This window comes from Diadema setosum, chromosome 17, assembly GCF_964275005.1.
Source record: "Diadema setosum chromosome 17, eeDiaSeto1, whole genome shotgun sequence".
NCBI classification, from domain to species: Eukaryota; Metazoa; Echinodermata; class Echinoidea; order Diadematoida; family Diadematidae; genus Diadema; species Diadema setosum.
In genome coordinates, this window is record NC_092701.1 from 2,189,579 (window position 1) to 2,209,006 (window position 19,428).

At 39.8% G+C, this 19,428-nt stretch overlaps 1 protein-coding gene across 1 annotated transcript in view; it reads left to right on the forward strand.

Annotated features, from left to right (window-relative positions):
* LOC140241093 (scavenger receptor cysteine-rich domain-containing protein DMBT1-like) overlaps window positions 1–19,428 on the forward strand; it is a 32,688-nt gene that overhangs the window by 5,204 nt on the left and 8,056 nt on the right. Inside the window, exons 2-11 of the mRNA XM_072320860.1 lie at window positions 618–680; window positions 10,856–11,245; window positions 12,078–12,440; window positions 12,781–13,149; window positions 14,556–14,936; window positions 15,514–15,885; window positions 16,177–16,560; window positions 16,934–17,311; window positions 17,942–18,086; window positions 18,905–19,095. Of these exons, the coding sequence (XP_072176961.1) occupies window positions 618–680; window positions 10,856–11,245; window positions 12,078–12,440; window positions 12,781–13,149; window positions 14,556–14,936; window positions 15,514–15,885; window positions 16,177–16,560; window positions 16,934–17,311; window positions 17,942–18,086; window positions 18,905–19,095 (3,036 nt within the window). The remainder of the gene's footprint in view (window positions 1–617; window positions 681–10,855; window positions 11,246–12,077; window positions 12,441–12,780; window positions 13,150–14,555; window positions 14,937–15,513; window positions 15,886–16,176; window positions 16,561–16,933; window positions 17,312–17,941; window positions 18,087–18,904; window positions 19,096–19,428) is intronic.

Consider the following 19,428-nt stretch of genomic DNA (forward strand, 5'->3'; position numbering starts at 1 on the left):
TTTAATCCAAATCTGCAATGCACCAGTAAACATTTCATGATAAAAGTCATAGTTTCAGGTAACCAGTGCAAATATGGTTTGCTTGTGCCAACTAAATTAAAGAAAAATAGTTGAGGAAGGTCGACAAACCTTGACTTAAAAAAAAAGAAGAAAAAAAGCAACAATTACTTCATTGTCTCGTCTTCTTACGAAACATAAAAAAGTAGGCCTAATCATCAATGTTGACAAACAGAACGATAATTTAAATGAAGAGATATTAGAACGTGCCCTGTTTCCGAGAGTCTCAAGCTTTTCTCGCCAAAAGTAAATATCTTTTGATGACTGTAAACTATTATCTGGAAATTATCGCCACTGAAACCCGCTGAGTGCTATCTTAGTGCAAACGCGGATGTTGGTCGAGTAAACGAATTAATTGTGGTTTGCACTCGTCTTATTGTGAATCAGTGTTTTTTGTTTAAACTTCAGATAAATATCATTTGCGAAAAAAAAGTCAAGGTATTCAGCATGCTTATCACAGAAGTCTGTTCAAATGTTGTGATTCCTCAGGAAGCCCAGTTTGTGTTTGGCGCTATTGTCGGGTAATGAATTAGACCATACTTGATGCTGGATTGTCACAGATCATTCCAAGATGAAGAAGAAAGTCGTCTGTGTTATGGTGTTCATCGTCATGGCAGTCCATGGTAAGTTTGTTGGTTCCTTCAGTTTTACGTGTGTTTCTCAGATACAGTGTGTGTCCGCTGCCGGGCAGTGAAAGTGTGTCTGTCAGATGTAAATTGTGTTCGTGTGCTTCAAACTTACAGCCGTATAAAACAATGTGATAAAAATGAGAGTGAACTGCATGGCCCAGCTACTAAGCAGCTTAGTTGAGCTTTACGCTGAAAAGAACCTTATCGCACTTTCGTGTTAATTTCGTGATTTCCATCAAATGATTAAAATGATACCTTTACACTTTATTCCACCCTTCGAAATTGGTTTTGTCATCTAGATATAAGATATCTTTAACATGTTTCTTGACCAGTTGCGCGTCTCCTGATACAATATCTGATTATAGGTTCAATTAAATACTCAGTAATTATTCAATTAAACTATAACGATCGGATACCTCAGAGAACATTTTTCGATCAAAACATATGCATAAAACAACAAACAGCGCATGAATCTCAATGAAATTGATTAACGACAATACTGGAAATTGTTTAAAGCTGTTTGCATTGCAAGACATTCCACTGTATAATCATAAAGCACACATTCCACATGTATACGCATATTGTTTATGCTCTTCTATTTCTGTAGGCACCTATTCCAAGATTCGAGTCTTTAAAAATGAATTTGAGTTCGATATTCTGAAGGTTCTGTCTTTGATTTCCAAACTGAAATATGGTTCATTTATCTAAAAATGACAAATGACTTGTTTCTCCAAAACGAAAATAATTAAGTGAAAAGAATATAGGCCCTATATATGTAGTACAGTTGTAATTCATGACGCATTTATGATTTTGCGTAAAGTCGCAGGAAGAACGGTAGTACATGTTGAGTATTTTCGGGCGATGCATAATTGCCTCAAGCAATATGGCGCACAAGAGTTCCTAAGATGGATACAGAGGGGATGTTGATTCTTTTCTAATCTAAGCAACTGTCGTCTAAACGAACAGTTTAAACAGTGGCGGGAACTGCGAGTCATTCGTTAACCTACTCTCTAAAAAAAATCAAGTGAAAATATCCACTCTTAAAGGAGTGAATACAAAAAAAAAATGAAATTAGAGTGAAATTGGAGTGAATTTTGAGTGAAAATGTTCATTTTCACTCATTTTGGAGTGACCTCAGGGATCACTCGAAGATTTTGGAGTGATCCCTGACGTCACTCTAAAAAGAGTGAAAATGAACATTTTCTCTCAAAATTCACTCCAATTTCACTCTAATTTCACTCTTTTTTTGTATTCACTCCTTTAAGAGTGAATATTTTCACTCAATTTTTTAGAGAGTAATTTGAAAAGACCATCCAAAGTCACAAAAGCCACATTGTTTGTGCAACGAGGATAAAACATAAACAAACAAAATAGAACATCAACATAATTATATTGAACAGCATATCAACATAATAATTATGACCTCTTTTATTCACCTTTGCCAATAATGCAAGAAAATATGAGTGAAATGAATCACATCATGATAGCTATCCCGTAACAGCTCATTTTGGCCAAGGATATGATATAACCAACGAAATTTGTGTAATATGCGGATGTACGAACCTTATTCAATTTTTGGAAGAACAAACCCTATAAAAATAACAACTATGTTTCAGAATAACGAAACGTCGGAATTATAAACCTTATAAATAAAGAAAAATCAACACCCAAAACTGCGACAAAAAATGTTTGAATCAAGGTACTCCATTTCATTTTCGAATGAACGAGACAGAAATATGCATCCTCCCATAGTCAATGGTCGCGGAACGGCGCCCCCCCCCCCCCCTTGTTTTTTTCTCTTCAAGAAAATAAAAATAAAAATAGCAAAAACAAAGTTGGGAGGGGTGCCTTTGACTTTGACTGGGCTGATTTGAGCCAAAATCGGAAAATGTGTATGGAAGCGGGTCAAACAGACTCTCCAAAACAGTACACCTCCTAACGAGCCATGGAGCAACTTCCTGCTCTGCAGTTGTCAGTGATGCAAAGCCTATGAATCTTTACAGTTTTGGTGCTGCTATCACTGGGTGAGAAGTCTACAATATTTTCTGACGTCACCCATGGAAAACGACGTGAAGAAAATAGTTTTAAAAATCGACATATTTTCACTTTTCTGTCATTTAAAAACCAATTTATTTACCACAATCAGAAAAAAAAGGGAGGTTTAAATATTCCCTTAGCACATCTTAGTAACAAGTAGAGGGAATGTATTATTTCACAAAAAAAAAAGATTAAATTTTATAGAATTTGTTACATTGTTTTTCATACATGGCGTTACAAAATGCTGTGGTCTCCTTATTCAGCAATAACAGCAAAAATTCATAACTTGCGAACGAATTGCCAGATTTTCATCAAACTTTCACTGATATGTTCTGCTAATATTGCTGCATTCGCTCCATCTATATGTATACTCAAATAAGATTCTTTCCCCTTTAAAACGCTGAATTGGACTGGCTCGTCGACTCCCAGAGGTGGTCTTTGCCTTGAGTCCGTTACTTATCTTATTCTTTCTTTGACCAATTTTCACAATTAGGATCTTGATGAAGCCTTGTAGCTACTGCCCCTTTCACACTTTGCCGGACCATGGCAAACGCATTAAAAACGAATGTCGATTTCTGGCATCCGTTGATATCCGTTAAAATGCGTTTCATGTCGTTTTTTATTCTTTCGAGGGACGTTTGTCTTCCGCTGATTTCCGTCAGAGCGGCCAGAAAACTTTGTGCATGCACACAGTTTTTTCTCGCCAAAAACGGATAGCGCGATCTGACCTTTGTCCGATAGTTGTACGTTTTATCCTGTATCTGTACTGTGCTTTGTCGTTTTCCACGAGTTTCCATCTGCTAGGCCTCCTGTAGAGTCCGTTGCTGCAAGAAATGGAACGGGTGGAACGGCTATGTACAGCACATTAAACGCGTACGCACGGTTCTCTGACGTTAGATGTACGTCTCATGCGTCACCCATTTGTTCCTGTCCTGTGTGCATGCGGTTCTTATTCGTTTCTCATGCATTTGCGCGCGTTCCACTGTCCTGTACACAATCGCCCTAGGTGCGTTTTGTTCGGCCGCTAGACCGTGTATGTACGCTCCTCTAAAACGGAAAATTTACACTTTGCCCACCGGATTGACGATTTGAACAACGGATGAGCAAAATCTCGCCCGTTTCTTTTACGGTGGACCTATCCGGCAAAGTGTGACAGGGGCTTATTGTTTGATGAAAGTCTAGCGGTCGCCAGTGTTGGCTGACACAGGGATCACCCATCTTTTATAGACCACTTGCCATCACATGTTAGGTTTATACGATGAGTGTCAGGTGAAACTTCAATTGATGAGTTATTAACCGTTCGCTCTCAAAACAGATAGTAGGTGGACGATGCAGAATGCAGGTGCAGTTTATACACTCTCTCCCTCTCCCTCTCTCTCTCTCTCTCTCTCTCTCTCTCTCTCATCGGTCACTCGTTGGAAGCAAAGTTTGTTGCTTCTGGTCACACACCGAAATATATTGGGTCGCAATCTAATGAATCCGAATGTGTTGGTCGACTATCGGGTCATTGTCAGACATGTCGGGTGGTGATCCCAAGAGATAAGATCGCCTGATGTCTGACACTGACTGATAGTCGACCAACTCAAGTCAGATTCATAAAACTGTGATCAGATACACTTCGGAAGCAACAAAGTTTGCTTCCAACGGACGACGAGTGACCTATGAGGGAAAAAAAAAATCTCTGTGGAATGTGGGTATTTCCCTGAGTGTTGAATTGTGTTGGATGGATGTTGAATGAGTGTTGAATTTGTCATGAGTGACTCTCGAACACATCGAGCAGACCGCAGATTGAAATCAGATGAGCCTCCGATTACGGTTAATCACCGGACATTCCACAGATTTTCATCGGACGTCGACCAGATATGCCCGATAGCTGCACAACATAAATTTGACACACATCAGGCTGACTCGACACTCATCCGACACTTAAGCCAGTTCGCAGTTCCACTTTGCGCAGAAGAGCAGCAGAAAGGTCATTCCTACAAATAAGCATGCTAGTTTTTTAATTCACTGGGATAAGCATCTGTGATGTAATGATTATTCATGTAATCCTTATGAATAATGCTGCTTGCCAGCACATCCACCTGACTGCAAAAGTGGTATTTGGCAACATTTGGCAACATCAATAGAAAGAGATTGTTAATACATTCAAAGCAAAATAATGAAATGGATGCTTTCCCAGGTGTTATCTGACGGATTATTCTAGTCATCTGGTCTAAGTTTATTCTTTGGTTGGACTGGTTCAATGAATTCCATAATATTATGTGTTACGTAAAGTTTACGCGTTATGTCGCTCAAAAATGAGTGAAGTGTCCCTAACCGACTGAAAAAAATAGGTCATTCGGACCAATATGCCCATGCATGAAGTAACTCCGAACTGGCTTATTCGACCTGCTACCGGAAAGGGCGTCCAATGGCGAACTAAGAGCTTAGCAAATACCACTGACCATCGGAGGCTCACCTGATTCCCGAAATGCCAAAATTTCGGCGTTCCAATGAATTCCGATGAAATCTGAGCCAACAAGCGGAATTTGGGGGCCCTGATTTCTAGCAAATCCAATAAAGATCTGGCATTGGTGGGGGTAATCGGATCGAAGGCTTGTAGCCGCCAGATGTCTGTCATCTATTTATCAGATATTGATTGGAGGGTAATCTGTCACTGACCCAACACTTCCGTCAATCGCAGGACACCAGTCCGACTAATTGGTCAGTACCGTGGTAATCAGACTCTAGACCAGATACTGGGCTGATTTGCGCCAAAATCGGGAATTGTGTATGGAAGCAAGTCAAACAGACTCTCCCAAACAGCACACCTCCTGACGATCATGACGATAGTTAAAGTAAAATGCCAATTTCATGTATCTCTGAAGTCTTTAGATAAAAAGGAAGCTGAACAATTGAAAACAAAAATGTTTGTATCAAAAACAGATACTTATTTTATTACTTTTTATTTTAGTTTCGTAAACTCAACTGTGCTTCCCAATTATGAGAGAGCCCTGGGTCTCAACAGTAGCGTTAGGGGTGACAGGGACCAGAGTATCCTCCGTTGTTGAATCCTCTGGAGCCGTAGGTGTATAGAAGTGTATAAGTATGATAGTCCACTGGTATTTTAGGTAAGGGCACAGCTGGCGAATCTGCTGGCACTAGAGGAATAAATTCAAATGTACGCGTGGATTAAGTAGATGCAGCAATATTAGGGTAGAACGTTAGTGAAATGATTTTGAGGAAAATCGGTCAATCAGTTGAAAAGTTATGAATTCTATGGTTTCGGTTTGATGAGAAGTCTACGTCATTTTGTGACGTCGCCTATGGAAATCGAAGTTAGGAAATCATAAGAAAAAATATCGTTTTCTATACGTGACGTCCCAAAATGCTGTAGTCCCCTTATCCAACAGTAGCGGCAGCGAAACTTTAACTTATTAATAACTTGTGAATGGATCGTCCGATTTTCCTTAAGCTTTCACTGATGTATTTAACTAATATTGCTACATTAATTTCATTCATTCCACATTAGAACACGGAAGGGGAAATTCCCCGTTTATACTGCGAGCGGGTTTTCATCGACTCCCAATCTTCACAATCAGGATGTAGCTAACAGTTTTTGTCCAGTAAAAGTCTGCCAAGGCGCCCGTGTTGGCTGACCGTGGGATCACCCACCTTCAATAGACCGTTTGCCATCGGATGTCACTAGGTTTATACGATAGAGTGTATACGATGAGTGTCAGGTGACAGTTGAGTTGATGAGCTATATCAACCCTTCGATCTCATAACTGATAGTAATCGGACGGTGCAGAATATCGTTTACCCTCTGATGAGTGTTGCACTTGTGCAGGGCTACTCTCAAACTCGTCGGGCAGACCGCAGATTGGAATCAGATGAGCGTCCGATAACTGTTAATCATCGGACACTCCACAGATTGTTGCCGGACGTCGACCAGACACGCCCGATACCTGCGCAATATAAATCTGAGACATAACAGACTGACTCGACACCCATCCGACACTAATTCGTGAAAAGCGTCCTTTATCAGACGATCTTGCCTCATTGGAACACGCCCGACATGTCTGACACTGACCTGATAGTTGACCATCACAAGTCGGATTCATCAGACTGTGATCCGATACACTTCGATGGGTGACCGGAAGCAACAAACTTTGCTTCCGAGTGACCGATGAGAAAAAAAAAGGAGATGTCTATGTGGAATGGGGGCATTAGTTCCTTCATCGGATGATTTCGCCTCATCGAAACACGAACGACATGGTGGTGTCTGACACTGACCTGACGGTCGACCAACTAATAACAGGATTCATCAGATTGCAATCCGATACACTTCCCTCGGTCACCTGAAGCAACAACAACAACAACAGCAAAATCGCTTTCGAAGAGTGACGGATGAATGAAAGTTCCCGACGATTAAACAGTCATCGGGGAGGTTAACTTGAATCCTATTTCTGGGGCTTTCTTTCCGCCATTGGTGTCACCCTCTGTGAGCCTTGGTGCGAGTCTCTTGAACTTGTCTAGTCAGATTTCATCGGAACACTGAAATTTGAGCATTTTGGGAATCAGATGAGCCTCCGATAGTCAGTGGAATGGGGGCCCCACATGCATGTCTTATTTCTTATCTTTAATCTTACGCTCTCCCCTTTTCCCCTTTGTATGTTTATTTATTTATTTTTTTTTTTTGGTAATACTCCAATTCGTTTTCATGTTATCATAGTAAACGGCGTCATTTCTTTATAACGTGGTCATGTCCTACAATAATAGGTGTTTTGGACTCTCATTGCATAACAATCGATTCAATACTGCTAAGAGGCTTTTCAAACACTGCAATGATGTACATGTAAAAATTATAAAAGGAAACGTCAGAACAAAGAAAAAGTGAGGTGTGGTCTCGGCTGAATGCCAACTAGGGAGAGAAAAGGACAGTTCACTGGATCACTGACACACTTGCAATCTAAGTATCACGGATGTGTACTTATCTTGTTTAAGTTAAATCATTATTTGTCGTCCGTATCGTGTCTAATTTACTTAACGATAGCTGCACCTGCAGACTGGGGGGCAAATCAGGTGCTTGATCCACTTGATTCTAATGTTTGATGTGTGAAAAGGACAAACGCGATCCCTTTGTCTACACATGATTATCTACAGTCTGTATAAGGGAAAATTACCGAAACATCTCTCAATCGACCTTTTATTCTTATTCTTTTTAAGAGTGTAGAGAATAAGATGAAGAGAAGAGAAGCTTTAAGATAAAGGAAATAATAATCATATATGTTATGCATGTATGTATGTATATAGGTCCTACATACATATGAAGAGTTCTAATGTAAACGACATACGCCATTTGTATTTATTTTAAGTAAAGATCACCATCTTGATAAAGATGATTAATTTTCCAATGAAAAACTGTTCTCGTTACATTACTGTGGGGATCAATTGAGTATTCCGCTTGAGTCATTTGTAGAAGAGACATGTGAACATCATCTTCATTCATGATAACGAATAAGTTTCATAAATTCATTATACTGTTCATGTATTCATCTTTTCTTTTAAAATAGTGCGTTTCTCCACGTTGTAGTGCTAGGAAGTACCTTGAGTGAGTACTGAAAGGACCAAGGTCACCATGGTAACCGTTTCTGCCGGTCCCCGCAGTGCCTCTGTGGGGAGCTGCGACTATTCATTGACAAACACAATCATGCCAAATCCCAACACTAATAAGCTACTGTAACATACTCGTTACACAGACCTCAGTAGAGAGGATCATTATGGGTAAAGTGCAATAAATTACAAATAACATGAACATAGAAAACAGTTCATATTTTGATGAATTCATAACAGAGAAAATGTGAGATCAAAAGAAAAGAAAACTATAGATAGGAATAAGAGAAGAAATGAAGACGAAACAAATGAAACGCTATGAAATCACTTAGTAATTTATCGTCTTGTTGTAACAAAATGAAGGCAATATCAGGTTATGCGCTAACATGGCAAATGATTTTGCTGTAACGATTCTCATTTTATGGAGTAAAACTGTAAATCCACAGTGTAGCTTCAAAGGTCTGTAATCATCTGCGTCTTGAGATAACATAAACATTTCCAAGGGCAAATTAAAACAACTAAAGAAGAACGTATTTCTGATTTCCACATGTATTGGTAAAGTTGTGCGAGTTTACTCTATTAAAGATTGATCAATCTCGACAATGAACACGAGCTAGAGATAATGGTCATGATGGCTGCCACTTTGTAATTTTTCCTGCACGTTTTGTTTGGTTTTATTATGCTGAAGTGTTTGTTATTTACAAGTATTCAAGTATTTAGATTTGAAACAAAACAAATATGATAAGCCGTAGATAATTGATGTTGACTTTATACTTCAGGGATGTGGTCTGCTAGATTTGTTACCCATACACGCATCGCATGAACTTGTGAGTATTATCAGAGTCGGCTGAAATGACCTCCATAAAGAGAAATACAATAATTTCCAAGGTTGAAAAGCACATACGTATGATGAGGCACTTAGAATTAACTCTTAATAACAGATCACATTTATGGGTGTTAAAGGGATGGTACAGTATTGGTAGAGATGAGAATTGGGCTTTTAACTTTTTGCGAGATACCAAGAAAACACTTATGATATAGTACAGAATATACCATTTTAAGAGGAATTCGAAGTTTATTTGATTAATATCAGGTTTGGAATGACTGAAATATCCAAAAACAAAGTAAAACAAAGCGATCGTAATAAAGTGTGAACATGGGTCCCACACTTTATTAGAATCGCTCTTTTTTTATATCTCAGCCATTTCAAAACCAATTTTCATCAAATAAACGTTGAATTCCTCGTAGAATTACATGCTCTTTCATGTTTCATAAGAGGTTTCTCATTATCTCACCTAAAAATGCTAGAAACCTGAAATTAGGTCCCAACCAAAACTATGCGATCCCTTTAACGTGGACTAAGGTTCCCTATAAAAACATTGGAAAAGATTTAAAGATAACAAAGTCCAAGATTATGATAAAGTTTTCAGGAACTGAATACCTAAACATGCAACGATGCGTGTGGCAAAGCGCCATTTTTTTTTTCTTATTTTCCATACAATCTATCTTTTTCTTTTAATATTTGATGCTGGTCAAACATTTAAAACCGCATTTTCTAACAAAGCAGCCGACGAGATGAAGTTTGTTTGAGATTACAATTTGTGTACACATATCACGCTCACTATTGTTTTAACGCTGCACTTAGTTCGAAATTTCTAGTCAATATCCATCATCATCCATTTTATGAAGTAAAGGAAGTAAAAATTGGGGGGAGAGATAAGAAACTTGTAACAACAAGAACAAAAATTGTAATGATCATTTTCATACAAAGTCATCGTATGATTCTAAACCATAACCTGTCTTTTTAGTGTGTCCTTATGAGATCCACGGACATTCAGAATAGATGATAGATTCCAGTAAATGCAAGAACATTCATACCTTTTGCCCCGTTCTTCACCCGTCTCCCTCCTTCCCTCGCCCTTCTCTCTCTCTCTCTCTCTCTCTCTTGTAATTAAATTTTCTTTGTCCTGTCGTTCCAGGTATTCTATCCATTACGTGGCTTATGGAGAGAAATTCTAATTAAAAAAACTCAATATTTCACTTGACACCGGGTTAAATTTCTTCATAAAGGTTCTTTATAAAATAAAACTCACACAATAGTCATATCGAAATAAAGTGTATACAAGTGCATTATCACACTCTGGCAGATATCGTACAAATTCTCATTGTCAGTGATTGTTGTATATTTTGCGATAATTTTGTATGATTTTGACATGGAAAATGAATGAAAGAAAGAATGAATGAATGAATGAATTGATTGATTAATGAGTGAGTGCATTAATTCATTAACTAATCAATTGATTAATTAATTTTACATGAACACTAAAAACAAAGGGGATTCTATTTTTTTTCTTGATGCCTAATACGTTACCCAACAATTTTGTGCTCGTCGCACTTGATCATTTCTTATGTTGTTTCAGATCGGATAGTAAGGACGATCGTTGTAAGTAAAAATGCACCTAATTTGTTCACATAAAAGTCTTACTTTGAGATTGTCTGAAGTTTTCTCTTCCTCTGTTTCTGTCCACACACAGTCTGTCATGCAGTGGACGTCGGTGATACCATTCCCACCCCATACTGCGGTGGGTTCCTCCTTCTTCATACACAGACTCCATCATATCGACTCCAAGCCCCCAAAGTCCCCATTGGCTTCGCTGAAGCTGATGGAAGCTGTACATGGCATTTCCACGCTGTACCAGGTGCCGTGATCAAGGTGGACATCATTGACCTGGATCTTCGCAAGAACGAATCGCTTCGACTTTATGATGGCCACAGAAGCCTTCTTGGTGTGGGAGTGGATGCAAAGTACCTCGACAACGGAGAATTCATCAGCAAGTCAAACTCACTCTCACTTCGACTAAGCAGTGGGCCAGTCTTTGAAGGAATGGCCATTTTTCTAGTTTCCCTTCAGACCGTGACTACCGGTAAGTACGGACAGAATTTCACCAATATATGACCTTGTGATATATCTGATTTTACGTCTCTTTGATAGCAATGTTTGGTATGGTTATATATGACATGATCATTCCAAGAAAATGTAATTTCTTTTAGTATCGATTTCTAAGAATATCGATTAGTACCTTTAGCAAAAGGAAATAAAAATATAGCGAAAGCTTGCGATATGAACGACTATAGTTTTACAGTATGCAGGAAAGCGAAACACTCAAGAAACATGCTCACAGTCAAGTGAAGAAGTCGGACATTTCAAATAACCCATGGGTTCAAACTATTTAAAACAACAAAAGTCTGTCATCGCAAATTCCTTTCAAAATTGTTTTCATCTCTATGCTTCACTGTTTTAACCAGGCTGAAACTGAACCTACAGTGTGTAGGTCTTTCATCAGTGCGTATAGCCTAGCCGAAACATTTACATTTTATATTTTTATCTCAAAGTTTTCTCTATCTAGTTATTTGCTGTAGAGGTAGGCTTGGTAGAGATTTCTGAGAATAAAAGGGAAACCGGTTTCGGCCTGTGCTATAGACGAATGCTTGGACACACTTTTTGTTTTCGAGGGTGATAATCTTATACTTTGGGCTAGCATACTTCAGTTACTTATGATGGAAGCACTCATGCAGTCCGGGGCGTCAGAATGAAGAACCCCCAAACCCATTTAGAGGAAAAGGGAGAGAGAAAAAAACAAACAAACGAGCAGAGCAAGACAAAATGCAGCCTAAACAATGACACAAGATCGACATAATTATACTATTTAAACAAAAAGACGTTTTAACACATGACCTAAATTCTCTTTTCAGCAGGAAAGGTAAACCTCTTGTCGGCCGACCCGTCACAATGCGGGGGTACGATCACACTGGACTATGGTACACAGACGAAGAGATTTCAAGCAAACAACCATCAACCCGGTGGCAACCCCGCCTATTGCATGTGGCATATTGTAGCCCCCTCGTCTATGGTGGTAAAGCTCCATTTCGTGCAGATGATTCTGGAGCTATACGACAACTTCGTAGTGGTGGACGCTACCGGAGCACGTCTAGCCGAGTTTTATCATGTTGACGCCACACCACATGATGTAATTTCAGACTCGAACCAAATGACGTGTTTGTTCGCTGCAAGTGCAGTGCAGAGCTCATCTTCAATTGACATCGAAGTCACTTTTCAAGGTATCTCTGTTTATAGTCATCGTTTTGTTTTTCTCTTTGTGCTTAGTTATGCAATATTACTTTCTATGAAGATCTAGAGCCATGACTTTGACAAGTTGCTTTGTGTAGATTGTAGTGTATTAACAGCACGCATATCATATATACAAACAAACATGAAAAAGTATCGTCAAAAAGCGCAGAGTATATGTAAATATACAGAGTTAACCAGGGGTAAAATACGTCATTGCATATAAAGCATTTTAATGCCATGAGAGAGCAATGCATTGTTGGAATTAGTCTGCTAACCACAAGATACTCAGTTTGAACCAGTAATCTATCTTTCCTTGCCCTTGGTTCACAGAGATGATATCAACGTTTGACCCGAATGTCACTCACGCTTTAAGTGGTGGTCACATCAACCTGACTGCCAGTACGCCAAGCTTCACATTTCTTTCCAACAACTTTTCAACCTTGACGAGTGTCTACGTCGGGAGCTATTGGTATGTCACCAGTCCTCCTGGTACGAGGATCAAGATCGAGTTCTTGAGTGTAGACACGGGGTCTGGAGTCTTCTTGGACATTCGCAGTGGGTTTAACACCCCTCTGACAAGTCTGTCCGGCACTCTGTCCTTAGACCCCGTCATCACCTTGGACAATAGTCTGGTGGTCTGGCTTTATTCTCAGTGGAGGAACCCGGGGAGAGGCGTGACAATCAAAGTCAGCTTAGCAGGTGAGGGTACGTGAGGGGTCAAGGGTGGACGAGCTACATGATTGAGCTTAGCAAGGGAGAAGCTAAAAGTGTACACTGGTATATAGGGGATAGAGCCAACAGTTGGAGAGTAGTATAGGGAGCATTTGCCTAATAGCGGGGGGGGGGGCTTGTATGCTGGGGAAGGATCCATGAAAAAATATTTTTAAAAAGAGCAGCAACAGGTGTAGAGTGGTGGAGAGAAGCAACAGTAGAAGACTTAGAGGAGGAGTTCCCATAGAGGTGAAACTGAAAAGGGATGTGCCACAGCAGAGACATTGGTTCCGGGGGTGCCACAGAAGGGAGATTGGTATAAAGGGAGGTGCAACAGCGTGGAGATTAATTGGCACGGGAGGAGCCACACCAGAAAGAGATTGGTAGGGGAGGAGCCGCATCAGGGAGATAATTAAGGGAGCAAGGTGCCACAAAAATAAATTGCTAGGATAGCAGTCACAGGGGCAGAAGGTAGGGCCTACATTGTATAAAGGGAGTCACAGGGGCGCCATAGACTGGAAGAAGCAACAAAGGGGAGTGTGTGTAGACGAGGAGCTCCCACGAGGAACAATTGGTAGGGTATAATAGGAGTCAGAGTACGAGAGTGAGCAGTAGGGAAGGAGTTGCATAAAGGGGTTCAGACTGGTAGAAACAGGAGCCGGTACCGGTAAAGAAGCAGCCATATCTTCAGACATATAGGATGGCGAGTGAAAGGGAGAGAGTTACAGAACGGAAGAGAGATTGTAGCCACTGGTCATATTCTGGTAGAAAAGATTTGGAGACGGCCAATTGTCAGGAGTATAGAAGGAAAAATGACTTTTACCGCTCAACAGATCTGTACGTTTCCCTGAATATTCTAGAACTTTATTCATGGGTGACTTATTCTTTTGTTTTCCTGCATTATGATGCATGTACCGACAAACCATTCTGTGACAGTAGCGAGAGCAGAATCTTCGAACCAGCAGATTACAGCTCACCAGCCTTTTTCTGTAAAAAAAAAAAAAAAAATGAATAAATGAATAAAAATAATATGCTGTATGTGTATGAATACGATGCAAATCTATGGATGGGATTTTACACAAAGTCTGAGCTACATCATAGTCTCTTTAATTAGCAAGTATCATGACAACTGCATTGATTCGTGCTGTTTCAGCATAAATTTTACATTAATTTTTTTCTAAATGCTTAACTTCGAGAATTTTAGCACTCTTCACCATGATTTTCCTCTTCTATTCACATCCATCGGGTACGATTCACATATTTCTTTCTGCTGTTCATCCTCTCGGCAGGTAGAAATATAATTAATTGACAGAGTTTCTTAGCGAAAATTGTCCTTGGTCAGGTTTGTCAATGATTTTTGTCGTTGCTGTTGTTGTTGTTGTTGTTGTTGCTAGAACATGAGACGTTGGATCCTACATCAGTCCTGTCTTCGTGTGGAGGCTCTGTTTCTCTCGACCTTGGCAACTATCAATCGATACCTTTCTCATCTCCAAACTACGGGAGCACTCTCCGACAATACACTGTCTGTTATTGGTACTTTACCAGCCCGTCAAATACCCGCATCGAACTGCAATATGACGACATCCAAACAGAGAATGGCTATGTATATATCTTTGACAGCCTCAACTCACCCTCGGTTACCGTTTCTAGCATCTCTGGGGAGGGCGTCCTTCAGCCCTTCCACTCGTCGACCAATGGCTTAACTATACTTTACAACGATTTAGCAGATTCCCAGAACGGACGCGGATTGCTTGCAAGAGCCACAGTCATTGCTGGTACATTGTGATATATATATTATTTTGATTCTTTTGCTTAAAAAGTGCATAATTATATCTTATATATACAGATTGATTTAAATGTACATAACCGACATAATTATATCTCCTTTTAACATCAACTTGTAGTTTTGATAAAAAATGATGGTGTTAATGATATGTTACGATTTAATACATTTTTATCATTGTGGTGTGCAATATGTGTATTTACCCCTCAACAGACTTTATGCAAGCAAATAAGTTGACGAAATTTGAGAAAAAAATTACTCAGTTCCACCAGAAGAACACATGTTTGATGTCGACAATGAACATGACTTGGGTCAAACGATGAAGTCATGATAGACTCTGACTACGAAGAAATTAGAGACAAGTGATAAGAAAGATTGTTCATTGATTTTGGGTACTGAAATGTATATCCAACTCATTCTTGGTATATGTATCTCTCATCAGCTCTGCCACAGGTGCCATAATATTTCGGTGACAGAAACTTTCTGTCACCAGATGTTGCTCAAATCACATTAATAGGGGATGACAAATGATTCATAAAGAAACTCGTGTCATGATTCGCTATTCACAGCTGACACCCCTCGTCCAGAATCCTCCTGTGGAGGTCTCCTCACCCTGGACAACATGACGTCATCTAGTGCTTTAAAGACTCCATGGTACGATACGCCCGTTGGTATAATGGCCCACACCACTTGTTACTGGTATATAACGTCGCTCACAGATGAACAAGTGTCTCTTGAATTCTTCGACTTGCAGACAGTTGACGCAGTAGTAGAAGTGTTTGACTCTGGAACCTCCTTGCACAATCAGCTGGCCACACTGAAGGGTGACTCGGCCTCAAATCAATTTCTCTCGTCCGCAAATGGGCTTACGATAGTCTTCACTGATTTCCCTTCGACCAGCTACACAGAGCGCGGTTTTTCTGCTTCTGTGAATTTGGAAGGTAGGAGACAGCATTCATAATCAATGTGAATATTTCACCCTTACGTTCATTCAGCTGTCGCAATGTTAAAACCAAATGGTTTTATTCTAGCTAGATCGACTGAATTTAATCCACATTCAGATTAAAAAAAACACAAAGATGATAAAAGATATGTAGGGGGAAAAAGGGAGCAAGCAACAAAAAGACATAGATGATTTAGCAGCTGGAAGAAAAATGGGATCAAAGCAATACGCCGTCAAGTGACTTATTGAAATAATCTTCCTTCATCCTAACTCTCTTCCTCTCTTCTAGACAAGTTTAGCTGGGACGAAACAACGGTCATGTCGTCTTGCGGAGTGACGGTCACCTTTGAACCTTCATCGACCAGTTTGACTTTCTCAACCCCGTTTTACCCGAACAATTCACCCGATGGATATTTCGACTGCCGATGGTCATTCAGTGGACCTCATGACATGACATTTGTTCTCGAGGTCGAAGATTTTGACACGAGCCAAGCAACCTACTTCTTCGTCTACGACAGCGAGGCTGTTACAACGAGCAAACTAATTTCTGAACTTTCCGGAAGTGACATCACCACCACGATGATGTCATCAGAGGGCGCTCTATCAGCTAGATTCTATGACTCTTCCATGACTGATTCTGCTAGAGGAATCCGAGCAAAGATCGCTCTTGCAGGTAAATTCTTCGTCAGCGTTCTTTACATTGGTTTATATGACTTAGTCCATTCAAGGACAAGAGCAGGAAAAGAGTAGACTTTTGATAAAGAGAATCGATAAAATCTCAAAAAAGAATAAAGAATGATTATAAATTATATATGTCAAAACGAGGTTATTAAAATCACTCAACGACTTTTAATTTTCGCGTTCCTCTGATTTCCAACTCCTCATAGGAGATTCTATAAGATATCATAAGCAATATTGCTTGAATTTGCAATCCAAATTCAGTCCTACGATTGCAAGTATTCGTAACTTTGGTATCAAAATTAGAGGTCCGAAAGTCATGTTTGACTGAACTTTTTCTGATGACAAAACCCTGGTGACCAAATTAGATCCACCTTCCTGGAGTGACACGGGAGCCTTGGACAGCTGTGGGGGTGGTGTTGGGCTGAACTTTGACACACGAAGCTTCTTGTTCACTACTCCTGACTACCCATCCACATTGGGTAACCACTACGACTGCCGCTGGTTCGTCACCAGTCCTTCCGACACCGTGATCTCAGTCGAGTTCATTGACTTCGAAACGGACCCAAATTCCTACTTCATTGTGCACGATGGGAACAGCCTCTCCGATCGGGAAATTCTACGAGCTTCAGGAACGACCTTACCAACCGCTGCCAACTCGTCTGCAAACGCAATGACACTGCAATTCTATTCAAATCGGGCCTCCAGCGGCCGTGGAGCGTCACTCGTAGTCACGGTGGTTGGTGGTAAGATCTAAAGATGTTTGTTTCATTTTTACTTCAGGTGAGAAGAAACATTGTAACTACACTCTTTCCGCAACACCAATTCTCCCCATTCTTATTGTGTAATTCTGCATGAGTATGTATATCCTCTTGGAGAATAAAGAATGATAGATAAGACCAATTAATGAGAATAAGTTATAGATGAGGCATTGCTACATACATGTAGGTTTTTGTTCCAACTAGTGCCACTTGCCGGTGCCTATATAAGCAGAAACTGACGGGTTCATATACTCCGCTGGTTTCTTCTTATGCTCTCGGTGTTCAACAATAAGCCAGATCCATCTGCCATGTTTTAAACTACACTCTCTCCGCAAAACCACTTTTCTTCTTTCTTTACTTTGAGTTTTGTTTTGAATTGGCCCGTCATTTTTCCACCTATTATCCTTATATTTATACGAGCGATCTAGAAATCAGACGCCCCCCCCTCAAAAAAAAAAAATAAAAATAAAAATAAAAATAAAGAAAGAAAGAAAGAAAATAAAATAAAGGACATAACCGATCTCTAATATCAACCGCTTACTTCCTATTTAAGATTTTATAAAGCATACTGAGAAAAAAATTGTCTAAAAAGATTACTTCTGCTCATGCTCACAGGTGACAAACCAACCAGTGATGTGCGGTTGGTCGGGGGAAGCGGGCCCCATGAAGGACGTGTAGAGGTGTATTATAATCATGTCTGGGGAACTGTCTGTGATGACCAGTGGGGAGTTGAGGATGCAGCGGTTGTCTGCAGCTATAGGCCTACCACATCTTTTATATCATCCCTTCTAGCTGTCTTAGCTTACAAGAGACTGACAAGATTTTAACTCACTTGCTATCAATGATTTTACACTACAAAGAAAATTACAAGAGCCTAATCAGCTGGGAGATTCGATTAGGATAGCTCTAGAAATTGAATCGAAATTGGTTACTCTGATCTTTTCACTTTGTGTCTTGTTTGTTTTCGGATTGTTTACTTTAGTGAATGGAATGTGAACTAGAGTGTCACTTATTTCTAAAAACATGTGCATTGTCATGACAATATAACTATCACTCATTAAAGGGGATGGCTAGTAACTGATCAGTGGGAATCAGTGGGAATGCTGGAGGATGATTGTTCTAATCCTTGTGGGATTCATTTAAGAGTACAATATATATCTATTGTTGTGTGAAAATTATTTGCTTCAGAATGGTCCCACATTCAAGTAATGTGCAGTTTAATGTTTCCAGGTTAGCGTGCCTGGTCAGTGACGGGGCATTAATCTGCACATTACTTGAATATGAGACCGTTCTGAAGCAAATAATTTTCACACAACAGTAGATATATAATGTACTCTTAAATGAATCCCACAGGGATTGGAACAATTATCCCCCAGCATTTCCACTGATTCCCACTGATTGGTTACTAGCCATCCCCTTTAAGCATGTAGGTCTGTGTGAATTTAAAAAGCGAATTACATCAAACTTGTATATCCTATTCTTGCATTGGAAGAAAAATCATCCGAGCTTCCTTGATGTAATAATTACCCACCACGTTTGATTCTGATTTGAATTATTGTTCAAACTTTCTGATTGTAGGATGCTAGGATACCGGACAGTAATCGCGGCTTGGTCCCATGCACACTTCGGACCAGGTACAGGTCAAATCTGGTTGGATGATCTACAGTGTACTGGTGATGAAGATCACATCACGTCTTGTACGCATCGTATGCCGACAGGAAGTAATAACTGCGGTCATTCGGAAGATGCCGGGGTCACTTGTGGCGAAGGTATACATTCATGATGACACAAACACATGAATATGCGACCAAGATGAATAAAAGCTTATGAATCAAGTTTGCATAATGCCAATGAAAGTCTACATTTTGTGGAATAATGAAAACGTGTCCCTCCAAACAGTGCTAACAGAAAGATGTATAGAAGTGGTTAAGAGATGTATACGAGAATTAATGACGACCAGTCCATCTCTACGATCGAGGAGTATATGGCTCCCCTAGCCTGTCAAACAATCTTGTCTCGCTCCGTTATTGCCTCCTACAATTTTCACTTGTAAGAAGGCTATATAACAAACACTGCTGTCACGTATTAATCTTTCTATATCT